General features: G+C 36.1%; 1 protein-coding gene across 12 annotated transcripts in view; it reads right to left on the bottom strand.

The window, feature by feature from the left end:
• Nucleotides 1-19966, bottom strand: part of VPS54 (VPS54 subunit of GARP complex) — a 189939-nt gene that overhangs the window by 93047 nt on the left and 76926 nt on the right. For all 12 annotated transcript variants that reach the window (XR_009248588.1, XM_058683940.1, XM_058683932.1 and 9 more), the window contains 4 exons: nucleotides 15563-15641; nucleotides 13591-13625; nucleotides 11004-11135; nucleotides 7045-7430 (listed from right to left, as the gene is read on the bottom strand). Coding sequence is in view for 11 of the 12 variants with exons in the window: in XM_058683940.1 (XP_058539923.1) it covers nucleotides 7045-7430; nucleotides 11004-11135; nucleotides 13591-13625; nucleotides 15563-15641 (632 nt within the window). In the remaining variant the exon portion in view is untranslated. The remainder of the gene's footprint in view (nucleotides 1-7044; nucleotides 7431-11003; nucleotides 11136-13590; nucleotides 13626-15562; nucleotides 15642-19966) is intronic.

Raw genomic sequence — 19966 nt, 5'->3', positions numbered from 1 at the left:
TTATAAGAGCTGTCCTTCAGATTTACCAAATAATTACGGAGAAATATCACTTTACAGAAACATTCTGATTAAAAAATGAATAAGGAAGTACAGAATCATAATATCATTATAGGTAACCCATGAGATGCTGAATCATAATACAGTTCAATGTTTAACTTTTTGAAGAATCTCCATACTGTTTTCCAGAGTGGCTGTACCAGTCTGCATTCCCACCAACAGTGCAAGAGGGTTTCCCTTTCTCCACATCTTCACAAACATCTGTTGTTTCCTGAGTTAATTTTAGCCACTCTGACCGGAATGAGGTGGTATCTCAATGTGGTTTTGATTTGTATTCCCCTGATGATGAGCGATATTGAGCATCTTTTCATTTGTCTGTTAGCCATCTGGATGTCTTCTTTGGAAAAGTGTCTATTCATGTCTTCTGCCCATGTCTTCACTGGATTATTTGTTTGGGGGATGTTGAGTTTGATAACTCTTTATACATTTTGGATACAAACCTTTTATCACATATGTCACTTACAAATATCTTCTCCCATTCCAAAGGCTGCCTTTTAGTTTTGTTGATTGCTTCCTTCACTGTGCAGACTTTTATTTTGATGTGTCCCTATCGTTTATTTTTGCTTTTGTGTCCCTTGCCTCAGGAGATGATTCCAGTAAGAAGTTGCTACAACTGAAGTCAGAGAGGTTACTGCATGTGTTCTCTTCTAGGATTTTGATGGTTTCCTGTCTCACATCTAGGTGCTTCATCTATTCTGAATTCATTTTGTGTACGATATAAGAAAGTAGTCCAGTTTCATTCTTTTACATGTTATTGTCCAGTTTCTCCAACACCATTTGTTGAAGAGGCTTTTTTTCCATTGGCCATTCTTTCCTGCTTTGTCAAAGATTAGTTGACCATATAGTTGTAGATCCATTACTGAGTTTTCTATTCTGTTCTATTGATCCTTGTGCCTGTTTTTGTGCTAGTATCATACTGTCTTGATCATGACAGCTTTGTAATATAACTTGAAGTTTGGAATTGTGATGCTTCCAGCTTTACTTTGCTTTTTCAAGATTGCTTTGGCTATTCCAGCTCTTTTCTGGTTCCAAATTTTTGGATTGTTTGTTCCAGCTCTATGAAAACTACTGGTGGTATTTTGATAGAGATTACATTAATTGTGTAGACTGCTTTGAGTAATAAGGACATTTTAACAATATTTGTTCTTCTAATACATGAGCATGGAATTTTTTTCCATTTCTTTGTGTTCTCTTCAATTTCTTTCATAAGTGTTCTATAATTTTCAGAGTGCAGATCTTTTTACCTCTGTATTCCTAGGTATCTTACAGTTTTTGGTGCAATTGTAAATGGGATTGATTCCTCGATTTCTCTTTCTGCTGCTTCATTACTGGTGTATAAAAATGCAACAGATTTCTGCATGTTGATTTTATATCCTATGACTTAGCTGAATTCATGTATCAGTTCCAATAATTTTTTGGTGGAGTCTTTTCGATTTTCTACATAGAGTATCATGTTGTCTGTGAACAATGAAAGTTTGACTTCTTCCTTGACAATTTGAATGCACTTTATTTCTTTTTGTTGTCTGATTGCTGAGGCTAGGACTTCCAGTACTCTGTTAAATAATCATGTTGAGCCTGGACGTCCCTGTCTTGTTCTCGACTGTAGAGGAAAAGCTCTCAATTTTTACCTATTGAGGATGATATTAGATGTATGTCTTCCGTTTTGGCCTTCATGATGATGAAGTACGTTCCTTCTATCCTTCTTTGTTGAAGATTTTTTATCAAGAATGGATGCTGTATTTTGTCAAGTGCTTTTTCTCCATCTATTGAGAAGATCATATGGCTCTTATCCTTTCTTTTATTAATGTGGTGCATCATATTGATTGATTTGTGAATACTGAACCCAGGAATGAATCCCAGTTGATAGTGGTGAATGATTCTTTTAATGTACTGTTGGATTCAATTTGCAAGTGTCTTGTTGAGAATTTCTGCATCCATGTTCCTCAGGGATAGTGGCCTCCAATTCTCCTTTTTAGTGGGGGTTTTTATCTGGTTTGGGAATCAAGGTAATGTTGGCCTCATACAATGAATTTGGAAGTTTTCCTTCCATTTCTTGTTTTTGGAACAGTTTGAGACGAATAGGTATTAACTCTTTTTTAAATGTTTGGTAGAATTCCCCTGTGAAGCCATCTGGCCCTGGACTTCTGTTTGTTGGGAAATTTTTGATTACTGATTCAATTTCGTTGCTGGTTATGGGTCTGTTCAAATTTTCTACTTCTTCCTGTTTCGCTTTTGGTAGTTTGTATATTTCCAGGAATCTATCCATTTCTTCCAGATTGCCCAGTTTGTTGGCATATAATTTTTCATCATATCCTCTTATAGTTGTTTGTATTTCTTTGGTGTTGGCTGTGATCTCTCCTCTTTCATTCGTGATTTTATTTATCTGAGTTCTTACTCTTTTCTTTTTGGTAAGTCTGGCTAGGGGTTCATCAATTTTATTAATTCTTTCAAAGAACCAGCTCTTAGTTTCATTGATCTGTTCTACTGTGCCTTTTTGGTTTGTTTGTTTCCATATCATTTATTTCTGCTCTAATCTTTATTATTCCCCTTCTGCTGGCTTTAGGCTTTATTTGCTGTTCCTTTTCTTTTGAGGCTTCAGGTTTTTTTTTTTTAATTTTTTTTTTTAACGTTTATTTATTTTTGAGACAGAGAGAGACAGAGCATGAACGGGGGAGGGTCAGAGAGAGGGAGACACAGAATCCGAAACAGGCTCCAGGCTCTGAGCTGTCAACACAGCTGTCCGCACAGAGCCTGACGCGGGGCTCGAACCCACAGACCGCGAGATCATGACCTGAGCCGAAGTCGGCCGCTCAACCAACTGAGCCACCCAGGCACCCCTGCTGTTCCTTTTCTAAGTGTAAGCTCAGGTTGTATATTTGAGACTTTTCTTGCTTCTTGAGATAGGCCTGTATTACGATATACTTCCCTCCTGTGACCACATTTGCTGCATCCCAAAGGTTTTGGACTGTCATGTTTTCATTTTCATTTGCTTCCATGCATTTTTTTTTTTTTAATTTCTTGTTTAATTTCCGGGTTAACCCACTCATTCTTTAGAAGGAGGTTCTTTACCATGTATTTGTGGTCTTTCCAAATTTCTTCTTGTGGTTGACTTCAAGTTTCATAGTGTTGTGATCTGAAAATATGCATGGTATGATCTCAGTTTTTTCATACTCTGTGGAGGCCTGATTTGTGACCACAGTATGTGATCTATTTGGGAGAATGTTCCACGGGCACTCGAAAAGAATGTGTATTCTGCTGCTGTAGGATGAAATGTTCTGAACATATCTGTTAAGTCCTTCTGGCTCAGTGTGTCACTCAAAGCCCTTGTCTCCTCGTTGATTCTCTGCTTAGATGATCTATCCATTGCTATAAATGGAGTGTTAAAGTTCCTTACTATTGTTGTATTGTTATCAATGAGTTTCTTTATGTTATTCATTGATTTATATATTTGGGTGCTACCAAGTTGGGGGAATAAATATTTATGATTGTTAGATCTTCTTGATGGACAGACTCCTTTATTATGATACAGTGATCTTCTTCATCTTGTCTTTGGTTTAAAATCTAGCTCGTCTTATATAAGTATTGCTACTCCAGCTTACTTTTGACATCCATTTGCATGATAAATGTTTCTTCATCCCTCACTTTCAATCTGCACGTGTCTTTAGGACCAAAATGAATCTTTTAAGCAGCATATAGATGGGCTTTATTTATTTTATTTATTTATTCAATCCATTCTGATATCCTATGTCTTTTGATTGGAGCACTTAGTCCATTTACATTCAGAGTAATTACTGATAGATAAAAATTTGGTGCCATTGTATTACCAATAAAGTTGCTGATTATGGAGATTTTCTCTATTCCTTTCTATTCTTTGTTGCTTTTGATCTTTCTTTCCCACTCAAAGGGTCCCCTGTAACATTTCTTGAAGGGCTGATTTAGTGTTCACAAACTCCTTTAGGTTTTGTTTATCTGGGAAACTCTTTATCTCCCCTTTTATTCTGAATGACAACCTTATTGGATAAAGTATTCTTGGCTGCAGATTTTTCCCATTGCACATGCTGATGATATCCTGCCACTCCATTCTGGCCTGCAGGTTTCTGTGGAGACATCTGCTGCAAACCTGTTTTGCCTTCTCTTGTAGGTTAGGGATTTCTTTTCCCTTGCTGTTTTCAGCATTCTTTCCTTACCTCTATATTTAAAAAATTTCACTATGATGTCTTGGTGTTGGCTGGCTTTTGTTATATTTGATGGGAGTTACCTGTACCTCCTGGATTTGGATGTCTGGCTCCTTCCCCAGATTAGGGAAGTTGGAAGCTATAATTTGCTCAAATAAACCTTCTGCCCCCTTTCCCCTGTCTTCTTCTGGAACTCCTATGATACAAATGTTATTACACTTTATGGAGTTGCTGAGTTCCCTAAGTCTACATTCATGATCCAATACTTTTCTTTCTTCTCTTCAGCTTCATTATTTTCCATAGCTTCTATATCAGATTCATTCCTCTGCTTCATCTATCCTTACTTCATTACATCCAGTCTGTTTTGCATCTTTGTTATAGCATTTTTTATTTCAGCCTGACTAGTTTTTAGCTCTTTTATCTCTGCAGTAAGGGCTTCTCTAATGTCTTCTATGTTTTTCTCAAGCTCAGCTAGTATCCTTATGATTGTTGTTTTAAATTCTAATTCAGACATATTACTTATATTTGTTTTGAGTAAATCCCTGGCCATGACCTCTTCTTGTTTCTTTTGGGGCAAATTCCTCCATCTTGTCATTTTGACTAGGCCACTGTTTTTGTGTATGTGTTAGGAAAGACTTATATGTCCTGCTGAGTGTAATGGCTGTATTAAGAAGAGGTCCTATACTGTTCAGGGCCTGGCACGTCAGAAAGTATTTCAGAGTGTGCACTCTGCAGCTGTGTTTTGACTGCTCTTTCCCTCAGGTCAGTTCTTTGCAGTGTTTCTCCTTGCCTGCATTGGGGAGTGTTGGGACCTTGTCCAGTGTGTGGCATTTTAACTAGGTGTGCTTTGGTCTGCTTGTTAAAATAAGCTTGATCCTATTTCCACTAGAGCTGAAACTTTGCCACACTCTATCTATCAAGTTCAGAAGAATTGATACGTGTGGAGGATTTGTGCTGGTCTTTGGGGGAAGGAGCCTGTTGTGCTGGTTCTCAGGCCAACTTGCTATAGTAAAAATGCACCCACAGGGCACAGTGGGGTGGGGTCTGGTGTAAGCAGCTCCAGCCTCCACTGGGGGCAGTGTGTTGCTCACTGAAGTTTCTCTGTGCCGATGGGCAGGGGGGGAAATGGGTCACCCCACTCTCTCATCCCCAAAAAGGGGAGTTCGCATCTGCTGCTGTTCAAGAAGGCTTCACAGAAGAGCAAACAATCTCCTCTCTTATGTCCCAGGCTTCTGTCAGAACTCTGCTTTCATCTGGTGCCCAAGCCATCTGCCTGTCTGGTGGCACAGACCTCCTGTGTTTTATCTCAGGCATGCAGCTGGGTTTCAAAAACTCCAAATTTTAGGGACCCAGCGCAGCACAAATCTGTGCTGATCCTCTGGAAAAGGGTCTCGCCACGCTACAGTTGGTGCCAGTTTGTTCCAGAAAAGCAGTCACATGCCCACGCAGGGGGCTTGGAATTCATGGTAAAACACAGCCAAAAGCTGGTTTCTTGGCTAGCTGCCTTCAGCAGGTACCTCTACTGCAATGCTAATTAATGAGGTGGCTCAATGGTGTCTGCCATCTCTTTTGTCCCCTGAGAGGCAGTACCACCTCTCCCAAATACACTCCAAGAAGGGGAACTGTTTCTCCTAGTGAGACCCAGGAGATCCTCAGACCATTCTGTCCACTCCGGGGCCTCTGCCCTCCTTTCCCACAGGAGCACCCCTAAGTCTGCCAGGCATGACCCGAACAATGGTGCAGAATTCTAAAACTTCAGATTTTGAGCTTCATGCTTGTATGCACTTACAATAATCAGCCCCTCACCTCCTCCCAGTCAAGGGTTTTGGGGAAGACTTTCTTGTGCAACCCTGTGCACTGCTTTCTCTCACTGTCTCTGTGACCAGGGCTCCCTCCCCTCCATAGCACCTGCAGTTCTTTTCTCCCCCAAGTCAACTCTCCACAGCTCCTACCTTCCACGATGTGCCTGATTTTCTCTCTAAATGTGCAGTTTGTTCTCTCAGTCTTCAGATCAATTCCTTGAGTGTTCAGAATGATATAGTATTTATCTAGCTGTGCTTGAGGAACATGGCAAGCATAGGGTCCCTCTACTACTCCACCATCTTAACTCACAAACACCCAGGACCATACCAAAGATTTTAAGTAATTTCTACACCCAATGTGGGGCTAAACCCCCAGATCAAGAGCCACATGGCCCACCAACTGAGCCAGCCAGGGACCATAAAATGAACTTATTCTGAGATATACTGGTATTCCTTCTGCACCTTGATCTACTACCTTGACACAAAACTATTTTAACATTTTCAAAATGTTATTTTCAAAGCTATGACTGGCCTTTCATTGACTGGCATCCTCTACCAGAAAATTTAATTTTGTTTCTCCATGCAAATGTTTCTGTAAATATTAGTCCTTATGATTTGCTAAGACTAAAACAGCACAATGATAACATTACTAAACAGATCAGTCTAGAAGAAAAACTATTCATGTAACTAAATACATTCACACTTCTTCAGCTTTAAAATTTTTAAATTTCTGGGGCGCCTGGGTGGCGCAGTCGGTTAAGCGTCCGACTTCAACCAGGTCACGATCTCGCGGTCCGTGAGTTCGAGCCCCGCGTCAGGCTCTGGGCCGATGGCTCGGAGCCTGGAGCCTGTTTCCGATTCTGTGTCTCCCTCTCTCTCTCTGCCCCTCCCCCGTTCATGCTCTGTCTCTCTCTGTCCCAAAAAAAATAAATAAAAAAACGTTGAAAAAAAAAAAAAAAAAAATTTTAAATTTCTAACATTATTTCCAATAGCTTATTTAAAGGACATACCGGAAGCTGTGAATGCCCTGAAGTTCCTGCTGTAGAACCTCTTGTGTTGTTGCTATTAAGTCCAATGCTCCAACAAATTCAGAAGTGGATAACAACACCTGTACTGTAGGCTGAGTTTGGTGTACAGTGGCCATTAACTTGAGTTTATTGTACACTTTAACACAATTATTTCTGGTAAGTGCCAGTCTTAAAATGTGTAGTGATCCTTCACACATTACTTTATCAATCTGTGCAATTTTATCTCGAAGCATTTTTACAGCCTGGGAAGTTTTCTTGAGGTAGTCCTGCAATTCGTGTTGAGAGGTCATAGCATGAAAAAATGCTTCTGAACGTAGAGAGATCTGGTGAGCAATGTTTACTTCCACAATATCCAGATAATGGCTCAGCTTAAGAGGAAAGAAAAAAAAAATCATAAGAGTATTGTAAGTATACCTTCTTTGACTATCCACATACTTTCTGAAAATGATACAAGATTTCTAGATGTATTTTAAATCCCATTGTGTGAGCTATTTGATTATGGAATTCTTGATATTGAGCATAACAGAACAGAAGGGAGATAAAAGGTAACAGCCCAAATATTAATAAATTTAAGACAAAAGAGTAGAAGAAGCTGATTTACCTTCTTCCTCTGCTCCTGCTATTACTGCCCTCCAAATGCCAACTACCTTCTAGAAAGTAAGAGTCATCTGAGATCATTATCTAGTTTTAGAAGTTCTAAGATCTGAGACAGAATGATCTCCTTAACCCCCACACCATCACACATCACTTATCTGACTAAAAGCTTATTATAGTTACTGTTTATTGACCTCCTCCTTCTATATACCGGGCACTGGTATTTTATACACATAATTTTCTAGTTCTAACAATCTTAGAGTACAAGTATTATTTGTATTCTTATCTTTACAGATGAGGAAACTGAGGCTCAGAGACATTAAATAATTTGAATAAAGTCATGTGGTTAGTAAGTGGCAAAACTAAAATTTGAATCCAGGCCTGACTCAAAAACTAAAGCTCTTTCTATTATACCACACTTCCGCAAAATACTAAAGAATTCATGATCCAGTCACAAATTATGGAAAGTAGTAGAATTCACTGGGACATTTTTTTCAAGGCTGCTTATCTTACATTTCAAAAATTATTCTTGGGGCGCTTGGGTGGCTCAGTCAGTCAGGCGTCCGACTTCGGCTCAGGTCATAATCTCACAGTTCACAAGTTCAAGCCCCGCATCTGGCTCTGTGCTGACAGCTCAGAGCCTAGAGCCTGCTTTGGATTCTGTGTCTCCCTCTCTCTCTGCTCCTCCCCCGCTCATGCTCTGTCTGTCTCTCTCTCAGAAATAAATAAACATTAAAAATATTTTAAAAGATTATTCTTTTATCAATTTGTAAAACTCAGTTTATTGCCAATATATTTTCCTTTTAAAATATGCCTTAAATGGATTCACATTTTATTTGTAACACAACCAAGATTAATTCCTAGAGTAACATATATTTAAAAATACTTTATAATTTCAAATATGGGCTTCTAACACTTGAGTTGTCTTTTCTTCCTTTCTAATTGCATATGCTTTTTTTGACTACATTATCTTCTACTTCTCTCCCACTTTTTAACTTTTAGATTCTTCAACCTATAGCTCAAGCTCTAGGCATTCTCTCTCAACATCTCACGAGAATTCACAGTGCTAAAAGGCTAATGGGCTTTCAACATGTAGGACTCATAAAATTAGAAGAGATTATTTGGTCACCAAGATTGTTTCCTTAAAACCATGCAAGATCACACATATCTTCAACAAAGCTCCTTCAGTAATCTATCATAATATATAATAGGTTACAAACAAGAAAATTTTCCATAGTTTAAATCTCTTGAGTTTATACCCTTTTACTGTTGTTCTTTTCATCTTCAACACGTCTGTGCACTTATTTACCTAAAAAGCAATATGGGGACAAAGGTACTTGGGTACATCGCAAGCTAAAGTAGACTCAATTTTCAGAATAGTAAATGGAGAATGAGTAACTCCTTTAGGAGAGTGCTACTCAGAATTCGGTTTATATGCTGCTGCCAGTCTGTGAACTATTTAAGAGGTCCATGATAAAATAAGGAACTTTGCTGGAAAGTAAATCAACTATATCACTAAGTCTACTGAACTGTTTTTTCATAGAAAGACTTTCTTAATAAAGGAAGCACTGCAATGATTTACATTCTAGTGCAAACCACTAGGTTTTATCACAAACCAGCACTTTGGGTAGCATTACAATAAAATACAAATTATCTAACCCTGGTTGTAGCATTCCCTCTCTTAAAACATAGCAAGGTATAAACAGCTGTTTGTCAATCGTAAAGTGAGTTTGAAAGCGTTCTCTTGGGATCCTTTCTTCCACTCCTTTTCTAAGACAAGAGTAGAATAAGATGAAGCCCAAATGTAAATATAATGATCTTAATTCTGCAACTTACCAAAAAATAAAATTCCATTACTTTAGTCACCTTATACACTTACCATGAGAAAATTCTTTCATTTGAATTTCAAAGATTTCTGCAAGTTATCAATATTCCTTTGATCTATTCTTTTCAACAGCATAATATTTTCATAATTCATTTCCTATTAAAATTCTATAAAGGGAACAATTTTTAGTCTTCCTAAAAGTATTTAGGAAGTATTAGTATTTAGGAAGAGATTTTCATTAGCTTTTGTTGTTTTCTCTTTTAAGGTGACTAGTCTAGCAGGGCATATATTGGAATGTGAAAAAAAGCAGTCTTGAGAATGAGCCTGTGTCCATAAACCCATCTTTTTCATTGGATTTATGAATTTGTTCCTACTCAAGGAAAACCTTTATATGTGAAAATGTTGCCAAAGGAAAAATTACTTCATTTTTATTTTCAACTGCAAGAAAAAGAATACTCATGATTCTTTCCTTACATGTCTTCTCCTCTTCTCCCCAAACTAGTTTCCTCTTCAGTTACTGGACCTCATTTATTGAATAGTAGTCCTGAGACAAGTTTCCAGACTGCCAAGAGATGTCACTAACCTGAAACAAAATGCTTTCTTCTCAGTTTAAGAACCAGTTTTAGAAATGCTCTAAACTGGGGCGCCTGGGTGGCGCAGTCGGTTAAGCGTCCGACTTCAGCCAGGTCACGATCTCGCGGTCCGTGAGTTCGAGCCCCGCGTCAGGCTCTGGGCTGATGGCTCGGAGCCTGGAGCCTGTTTCCGATTCTGTGTCTCCCTCTCTCTCTGCCCCTCCCCCGTTCATGCTCTGTCTCTCTCTGTCCCAAAAATAAATTAAAAATGTTGAAAAAAAAAAAAAAAAAAAAAAGAAATGCTCTAAACTGAATGCTGAGAAAGAATAGGAATCAAAGACCTTTACTTCCTATTCAAATTTTAAAAGATTCTTGATATAGGAGTTAAGATGTGTTTAAAATTCTACATTTTAAATGACTTTCAAGATGCTGATTTCTCCCTTAGAGAACACTGTAAAAATTTTTAAAAACTGCTGACTACTAATATGTAAAAGATCAGGCTTTGCAAAGCTAAAAATACTATATTTTTTAACTATACTTTTGCTTCAAAATAATCATCCTTACTATGTATAAATAAGGAAAAATAGCACCTTTGCAAAAGTTGATTTTCCATGCCTTAAATCATAAAGAATATAAATTTGCCAATGTATTTTTGGAGATAAATGTAAAGCAATTAATTGTGTTGTCTAATATATCCTTCCAACCTAAATTCTAGCAACTGCTATTTTGGATAAGAAGCACTCAAACAATTAGTTTTTCCTTTTTCACCAGTACAACTTGTTTTCCATTGAATCAAATGTTTTTACTTTTATCAGTTAAAATTTGAAGGCAGTAACAATAAAAATGAAATTAAATTAGCCCTTACTAAATAACTAAATCTGAACCCACACAAAAGGTACTACTTAACTATAATAAAGTTTTCTACATGGGAAAAGTAAAAAAGAAATTACCTTTTCTTGTAGCAACTTTGAGGAAGCTGCATCACGATTTCCTTTTCCACCAGCAGTATTAAAATGAGACCATGGTAAAACTGAATTAAAAGTTAAGGAATCGTCCAAGGCAAAATCTGGTTTCATAAAAATCTATTAAAAAATGTATTTTCCTCGATTAGATAAACATTTCTTTTACATCCATTATCCCTTCAAACATCATAAGACCATTAATAATAAACTTGGATCTCAAGCATAAACAGAAAAGCAAGTGATATGCTGATTTACACAAGAATCTGTATAAACATGTATAGTTTCATCAAGTTTAAAATACTCATAAAAAGACAGAAAAATGTTTTTTGTCTTTACCAATGGAGATAATCATTCCATTATTATGTGATCAAATTCACTAATATAGTCCCACTAAGATTATACCAAAGGGAGACATCCTCTTCATCCAAAAATTTCTATATTATTTCCCCCACTGATAGTAGTTTTAAAAAAAATCCCAAATGTCAATTTCTCAATATTTCTATTTTCTCCTGCTTAAAATGCTTTCAAAATTACTTTGTAGATTAGATATATACTGAATTTTAAAACCAAAACAAATTCAATTTTATGAAAAGACTACTCTTTTTCCTTTACATACTGCATTCATCTGGGCACTAAGTCCTACCCACTATATTTTCTAAATAATACTTGAATCCTCTCTCTCTTCTCAGTCTATAGCATTTCATCAGTGCAGCCCCTCATTACCTCTGGATTACAGACATGGCTATTTAATGATATGCTTCCTCAATCTATCCCCTATACTAATGTCAGATATACTTTTTAATGTTTATATATTTTTGAGAGAGGGAAAGAAAGAGAGAGGATCTGAAGCAGGCTCTGCGCTGTCAGCATAGAGCCTGACACAGGGCTAAAACTCACAAACCACTAGACCATGACCTGAGCAGAGGTTGGATGCTTAACCGACTGAGCCACCCAGGCACCCCATCAGATATACTTTTAAAATACAAGTATAACTGAATTAATTTCTCTGTTTTAATCTCTCAATGGATTCCCATGACCTCAGGACCAAACTTTTTAGAAAGGCATCAAAAGCCTTTTGTTTGTTTTTTTTTTAACCTCCTCAGTGATTTGTATCTTGCCACTCCCACTACTTAGAAGTTACATTGTAGTAATGCTCAACTATCTTCCATACCCTCGTGCTGTTATCTTTGTATGCACTTTCAGCCTAGAATGCTCTTTCCTATTTTCCTAGAGAATTTCCTAGAGAATACAACCCAAACAAAAGGACAAATTTATCTCCGTATGATTACTTACTCGATCTCTGAACACATCAATTACCCCATCTTTGAACACAAGTACATATACCACATATATTTATGTATCTCATACTTTACAAAAATTATTTATTTAATATGTGTATTGCCCCCTGGAGACCATATGCTCCTGGATTTACAGCTAATTAATCTTTGTATCTCTACTACCTAGCATAAGGCTTGAAACAGTTTAACTTAACTACTTACCTAATTAATTTCTATATTTTATTTTTACTAATTGATTTTACCTATATCCAAAAACTAGTATAAAGGGATAGGGAAAATGTAACTAGGGACATGAGTGTATTTTCTAGTCCCGCTTTAGTATATTTTAAAGTACTTATTAATTCAATAAATATTTACTGATAATCTAACTCTTATGCTAGGCACTAAAGGGGAAACAAAGATAAATTATTACATAGGTCTTAATCTTAAGGATCTTCAGTCCACTAGATGTGATAAAATACACACATAAATATCTTATAAAAAGTGACAAATGCCTTAAAAAGGAAGGCACAGGTCTACATAAAATGCTATGGAAATTTAGCACAGGGGCCAATTATCTTCAGTTGGAAAGAAATGTATTTATATAAGGTTGCCATTTCAGCAAAAGAATGTAAAGAAAGGATCAGATATGAGGAGTTGAGGGAAAAGTCTTCCAGCTAAAGGAACAGTACAAGTAAAGCACAGAGCCAGCAAAAAAGTTTGGCTGAAATAAAGAATGTGTAAAGATTAGTAAGCAAAAGTTAAGAGAGTGATTATGATGGAAATGAATAATTAAGGGTCTTAAATGACAGAGTTTGAATTTTATTTTGTAGGAATCAAAGAACTGTAGAAATGACTGCCCTCTTCTTTTTGCTTCTGTCTTGTCTTTCTCTGTCTTCTCACCTTAGAGAGCAGTTATCACAGACCTCTTGGAGAATCTGATTAATGCAATGGACTTTTTCCCCCGGGGGAACAGGAGGACATCTACTACATACCTCTACAAAATTTTTCACACAAAGGAAAGATCTCCTAATAATGTGAAGGGGCAGTAAGATCAATAAAATTCTTTTTTAGAATGGAGAGACTTAATTATATTTGTAAGTTTCAGCAACGAAGAAGAAACTGATGATGTACAAGAGAGAAGAAAAATGATGCACAAAGTCCCAGAAGACGCAAAGTGGTTGAAGTGTGACAAAGTCAAATGAAAGCTTCTTATAAGGCAAAATTAAAGATATTTAAGATTATAAAAAATTAAAGATATTAAAAAGCAGTATTCTCATTTATTAAAGCTTTGTTACCTTAGGTACTTGCTCCAGATCTGTCCTGGATTTATCTATGAAAAAGGGGAAAATATGATTTTTTAAACTTGTTTTCACTTTATTCCATAAAATACATTTTGACTAGATTCTGTACTATGCCACTATATAACCACTTAAATTCCCTCAACAAACATCTATCAGGTACTTCCTGTATGCCTAGTAGTAGACAAAACACTGAATAAATCCTAGGTTTCAAATAATTATAATCAATTGCATGGTATCAATAAAACAACTAAATATATTTCAAGTCTTTTTTAAATGGACACAGAAAGCTTGTTGATATCTTATTAAGTTTTGGTGAAATTAAGTTTGGCATGCAGTTAAAAAATGAATTCAATACTAATATAGGAATACTGTTTTTATTGTTTAAAATACCCACCATCCCATCCAGAACTTATGATCAAAGATTTTAACACCATATTAATTTTCTTCTTAGACATTTAGTTTGCATCAACAACAAACCTGCAAAGGAACCTACTTTACCTTCATCTCACCAACTGGATCTCAGAGGACATACCCTTTCAAAAGTAACCTTTCTGGGTTGAACTCCATGCCTTCCTGCCTCTTTCATGAGCTTGCTTCATCCTCAATTACCCTGCCTCTTTCTGTATCTTCAACCTGTTGCCTTCTAATAGCTCTTCCTGTCTGCATACAAACATGCTCAGCTCTCTCCCATTAAAACAAACAAATAAAGATAAAGCTAAAACCCAGGGCCTGGAGTAGGCTGAGGCAAGGGAGGACCTCCAGTACAAAATTTAAGAAAGCACATACTCTCAGGGTTATGCAAATGCCTCTCCTGCCTCATCTAGTGTTGACCATGCAAAAACATTCTTCCACTCTGTTCTAGATAGCCAATATCCTGTATCTCAAACCCTAAAGTCATATCCACATTGGTAGTCTCCATTTCTTTCTCTTGTACTCACTCCTTAACATACAGTATTGTGTTTTCTGTAACTATCACTTCAAGTCTGAATGTCCTCCTTAAGATCTCCTAAACTGCGAAATCCAAAGAAACTTCTCAGTGTGCAAACTGATCTATCATTACCAACAACTAACTGATGACCAAAACCTGTGCTTTGATCTCTAACTTATCTCTCAAATGCCTAAATTCCTTTCCATCTTCATTTTAACTGCTTTTGGGGCCACATGATTTCTCCCTTGTATTACCTCAATAGCCTTTTACTATCTCTTTGTCTCCAATTTTAACATCTTCCTTAAATTTATCTTCTACAACTATTTTCACAGTGAAATGTATAATCATAAATCTGATCATGTCTGGTTAAAGATATTTTGTGGCTCTGTACTGCTTTTAGAAAAGAAAAATTCCTTAACATGGCATATAAGGCACTTCATATTAGGGCCAACTCCCCTGCCCACTTCTTCAGCCTCATATCTTGCTCCCAGAAGAGCCAATATACCCAACTCTTGTAGTTTCTTGAAGATGCTCTGTTCTCTCTTGACTCTACTGCTTTGCTTTTACTGTTCCCTCTTCCTAGAAGGCCTCTTCTCCACATAAATCTTTCTTAACAGCTACTTTAAAACACAGGCAATCATCAACTCTAGGAAGTTTTCTAAGGCTTAACAAATCAGGAGCTCTATACAATCTTACCACACTAAACTTACTGCTTGATATACAGTATTGCAACCTTACTCAGGAGACTTTCAGCTTCTTGAGGACAAGTGTTCTTTCTTATTCAACTATTATTAAACGACAAGCAAAGTACCAAGCACCCAGATGTTAAATAAATATTTGTTGAAGTGAAGGATAACACTATGAGACCCATGATTTTTCTTTCTCAAAAACTTTTGAAAAAGATTATGATCACAGGCTATAAAAATTTCACTGAAATAAAAGATCCCCAAATTAAGATTTTGTTTGTTGATATTTACACTGTGCTACAAATACCACATATTCATCTATATATTGTCTACAAACAGCACATATTCATACCATGAGTATGTAAGACAGTCCTATCAAAAGTATCTTTAGGAGGACAAATATTCTTGCATCTCTCATGAGTCTTCTCTTTCTATAAAAAGACAAATAACAAAATAAATGCTATGTAGCAATATGAAAGCATCAAAATATTTCACAAAAGAATATACCAAATTAGTTGTACAAATTTTAATATGAAATCACTAACCTCTTGAACTTAAACAAGTATGCTTAATAAACCAAATATGAACTCTATGAACACCTATATGCTTATTTATACCCATCCCATTTTATATAATTATAGTAAAACCTCCATAAATTTGGAATGAAGTGGGGGTACAAATGAAAGATGCTTATTTACATAACAGAAATCAATTGAGAATAACTTTTTAAAACAAGGAAGGAAATGTGAAAACCTATATACCTAAGATAGAAAGATAGATATCAGTTGACCCTTTCTGACTCAAAGAAAAAGAAACCTGACTTTAGATTAGACGATCACTAACAATTCTTTTTTTTTTTTTTTAATTTTTTTTTTTCAACGTTTTTTATTTATTTTTGGACAGAGAGAGACAGAGCATGAACGGGGGAGGGGCAGAGAGAGAGGGAGACACAGAATCGGAAACAGGCTCCAGGCTCCGAGCCATCAGCCCAGAGCCTGACGCGGGGCTCGAACTCACAGACCGCGAGATCGTGACCTGGCTGAAGTCGGACGCTTAACCGACTGCGCCACCCAGGCGCCCCAGATCACTAACAATTCTATCTTTTCAGAGACACCATAAATAGTGGAAGACACCCATAGGGAAGTGGAGTATGTTAAGGAAAAAATACTGAGCTGGTAGTGTTCAGAGCTCTGATAGCAACTGTGGCAGAAACTACAGGATTGTCTTCAAACATGGCTATACCATTTTGCAGTCCTACCCACAACGAATAAGAGTTCCTATTAGTCTATATTCTTGCCAGCATTTGGTGCTATCAGTGTTTCAATTTCTGATAGATTTCAGTTCTCATAGATTTCAATTTCAAATTCTGATAGATGTGTAGTGGCATCTCATTGTTATTTTAATTTGCAATTCCCTAATGACATATGAGCATCTTTTCATATGCTTATTTGACATCTATATGTATTCTTTTATGAGATGCCTGTTCAGATCTTTCACCCATTTTTTTTATTGTGGCAAAATATACATAAAACTTATCATTTAAATTTGATTATTAGTGATATTGACTATCTTTTCACATGCTTATTGGTCATTTGTAGAAATGTTCATTCAAGTCCTTTTCCCATTTTTCAGTTGGGTTGTTTCTTATTGTTGAGTTTTAAGAGTTATTTGTACATTTTGGATAGCGATCCTTTATCATATATGTGTTTTGAAAATATTTTCTCCCAGTGTCTAGCTTGTATTCTTTCTTTTAATGGTCTTGCACAGAGTGGAAGTTTTAAATTTTAACTAAGTCCAACTTGGCAATTTTTTCTTTCATGGATTGTACTTTTGATGCCATTATCTAAAAAGTCATCACCAAACTCAAAGTCATGTATTTTTCTCCTATGTAATCTTCTAGTTTTACAGTTTTGCATTTTACATTTAGGTCTATGATCCATTTTGTGCTAATTTCTGTGAAAGGTGTGGGTAGTCTGTGTCTAGATTCTTTTTATTTATTTATTTATTTATTTAATAATTTTTTGCATGTGGATATCTAGGTGTTCCAGCACCATTTATTCAAAAGACTATGGAACTGCCTTTGCACCTCTATCAAAAATCAGTTGACTATATTTGTGTAGGTCTATTTCTGAGCTCTCTTCTGTTCCTTTGGTCTGTATATCTATTCTTTCACAAATACTACACTGTCTATATTACTATATCTTCATGGTAAGTCTTGAAGTCAATTAGTGTCAGTCTTCCAACTTGGTTCTTCAATACTTTGTTAGCTATTCTCTTTTCCCTTTCTTTATAAACTTTGGAATTTGTTTCTTGGTATCTACAAAATAAATTGCTGGAATTTTAACTGAGATTGCGTTGAATCTATAGGCCAAGTTGGGAAGAACATTTTGACAATACTGAGTCTTCCTATCCACGTACATGGAATCTCTATTTAGATCTTCACTGATTCCTTTCATCAGTTTTGTAGTTATCCTCATATAGATCATATTCTGTTAGATTTATACCTAAGTATTTCATTTTCTTTGGTGCTAATGTAAATGGTGCTGTGCTAATTTCAAATTCTAATTGTCCATCAGTAGCATATAAGAAAGCAATTTACTTTTGTAATATTAACCTTGTATCCTGCAACTTCGGTATAATCGCTTATTAGTTCCAGGAGTTTCTTTACTGACTCTTTGGGATTTTCTACATAGACAATCATGATATCTGTGAATAAAGACAGTTTTATTTCTTCATTCCCAGTTTATATACCTTTTATTTCCTTTTCTTGTCTCATTGTGTAGTTAGAGTTTCCAGTATGATGTCAAAAGGAGTGGTGAGAACAGACATCCTTAGCTTGTTCCTGATCTTAAGTAGGAAAGCATCTAGTTTCTCACTATTAGTTGTAGGGTTTTTGTAGATACTATCAAGTTGAATTTGTTTCCCTTGGGGCACCTAGGTGGCTCAGTCAGTTAAGTGTCTGACTAGCTCAGGCCATGATCTCACAGTTGATGAGTTTGAACCCCACGTTAGGCTCTGTGCTGACAGCTCAAAGCCTGGAGCCTGCTTTGGATTCTGTGTCTCCCTCTCTCCCTGCTCTCCCCTGCTTGTGCTCTGTCTCTCTCTCAAAAATAAACATTAAAAAAATTAAAAAAAAAAAATAAAAAGTTCCCCTATATTCCCAGTTTGCTGCATTTTTATCATGAATGGGTATTGAGTTTTATCAAATGTTTTCTCTATATCTATTGATATGAACATACGACTTTTCTTCTTCAGCCTGTTAATTTATGGATTACACTAATTGCTTTTTGAATATTGGATCAACCTTACATATCTGGAATAAATCCCACTTAGTTATGGTATAGAATTCTTTTTATACGTTGTTGGGTTTGATTTTCCAATATTTTGTTAAGGACTTTTGCAACTATGTTCATGAGAGACAGTGGTCTGTAGTTTTCCTTTTTCATAATGTTTTTGTCTAATTTCAATATTAGGTTAATGCTGCATAAATAACTTAGAAAGTATCCCCTTTGCTTCCATTTCCTGGAATAGATCATAAAGAACTGGTATAACTTCTTGCTTTAATGGTTGGTACAATTCACCAGTGAACTCATCTGGCCCTGGCGTTTTCTATTTTGAAAAATTATTATTGATTCAATTTCTTTAATAAGTATAGATTTATTCAGACAGAATTTGTGGGCATACAGTTTGTTCATAATATTATTTTACTATCTTTTTAATGTCCATGAGATCATTAGTGATATGACCTCTTTCATTTCTAGTACTAATAATTTATGTCTTTTTTTTTTTTAATTAACTTGGCCAGACAATTATCAAGTTTATTGATCTTCTCAAAGAAACAGCTTTCAGTTTTATTGATTCTGTTGATTTCCATTTTTCAATTTCACTGATTTCTGGTCTAATTTTTATTATTTCTTTTCTTCTCTTGTTTTATTGTAAGATACTTGACACATGAGGTCATTAGTTTCAGGTACAAACACAGTGATTCACCTTCTGCTAACTTTGAATATCATTTGTTCTTTTTGTCTCCTGTGGTAAAAGCTTAGATTATTAATTTTAGATTTTTTTCTTCACTAATATACGCATTCAAAACTATTAAATTTCCCTCTAAGCAATGCTTTCACTAACCCACACATTTTGATACATTTCTATCAACTTTTCCTTAAGCTCACTGATTCTTGTCTCTGCCATTTCAAGTCTAGTGATGAATCCATCAAAGGCATTCTTCATGTCTGCTGTTTTCTATTTCTAGAATTTCCTTTTGATTCTTATTGTTTGCATCTCTCTGCTTACATTACCCATCTATTCTTACATGTTATCTACCTTTTCCATTAAGGTCTTAGTATATTAACCATAGTTGTTTTAAATTCCCAGTCTGAGAATTCCAACATTGTTGCCATCTGAGTCTCATTCTAGTACTTGCTCTTTAAACTGTGGGGTTTTCTTCTTATCTTTAGTATATACTATAATTCTCTGTTGAATGCCAGATATGATGTACTGGATAAAAGGAACTGAGGTAAACAGGCATTTTGTGTGAGATTTCTGTTTATCTGGCTAGGAATGAGGCTGTATTTACTGTTTGCTGTAGCTGCAGATGTTAGAGGCTAAAATTTCCTCTGGTGTCCTTGTTTTTGTCTCCCTTGCTGTCTTTTTTGTTGTTGTTGTTTAATGTTTATTTATTTACTTTGAGACAGAGAGAGAGCAAATGGGGGAGGAGCAGAGAGAGAATCCCAAGCAGGCTCCGTGCTGTCAGCAC

Source organism: Neofelis nebulosa, chromosome 9, assembly GCF_028018385.1.
Source record: "Neofelis nebulosa isolate mNeoNeb1 chromosome 9, mNeoNeb1.pri, whole genome shotgun sequence".
NCBI lineage: Eukaryota > Metazoa > Chordata > Mammalia > Carnivora > Felidae > Neofelis > Neofelis nebulosa.
This window is presented reverse-complemented; position numbering and strand designations above follow the sequence as displayed.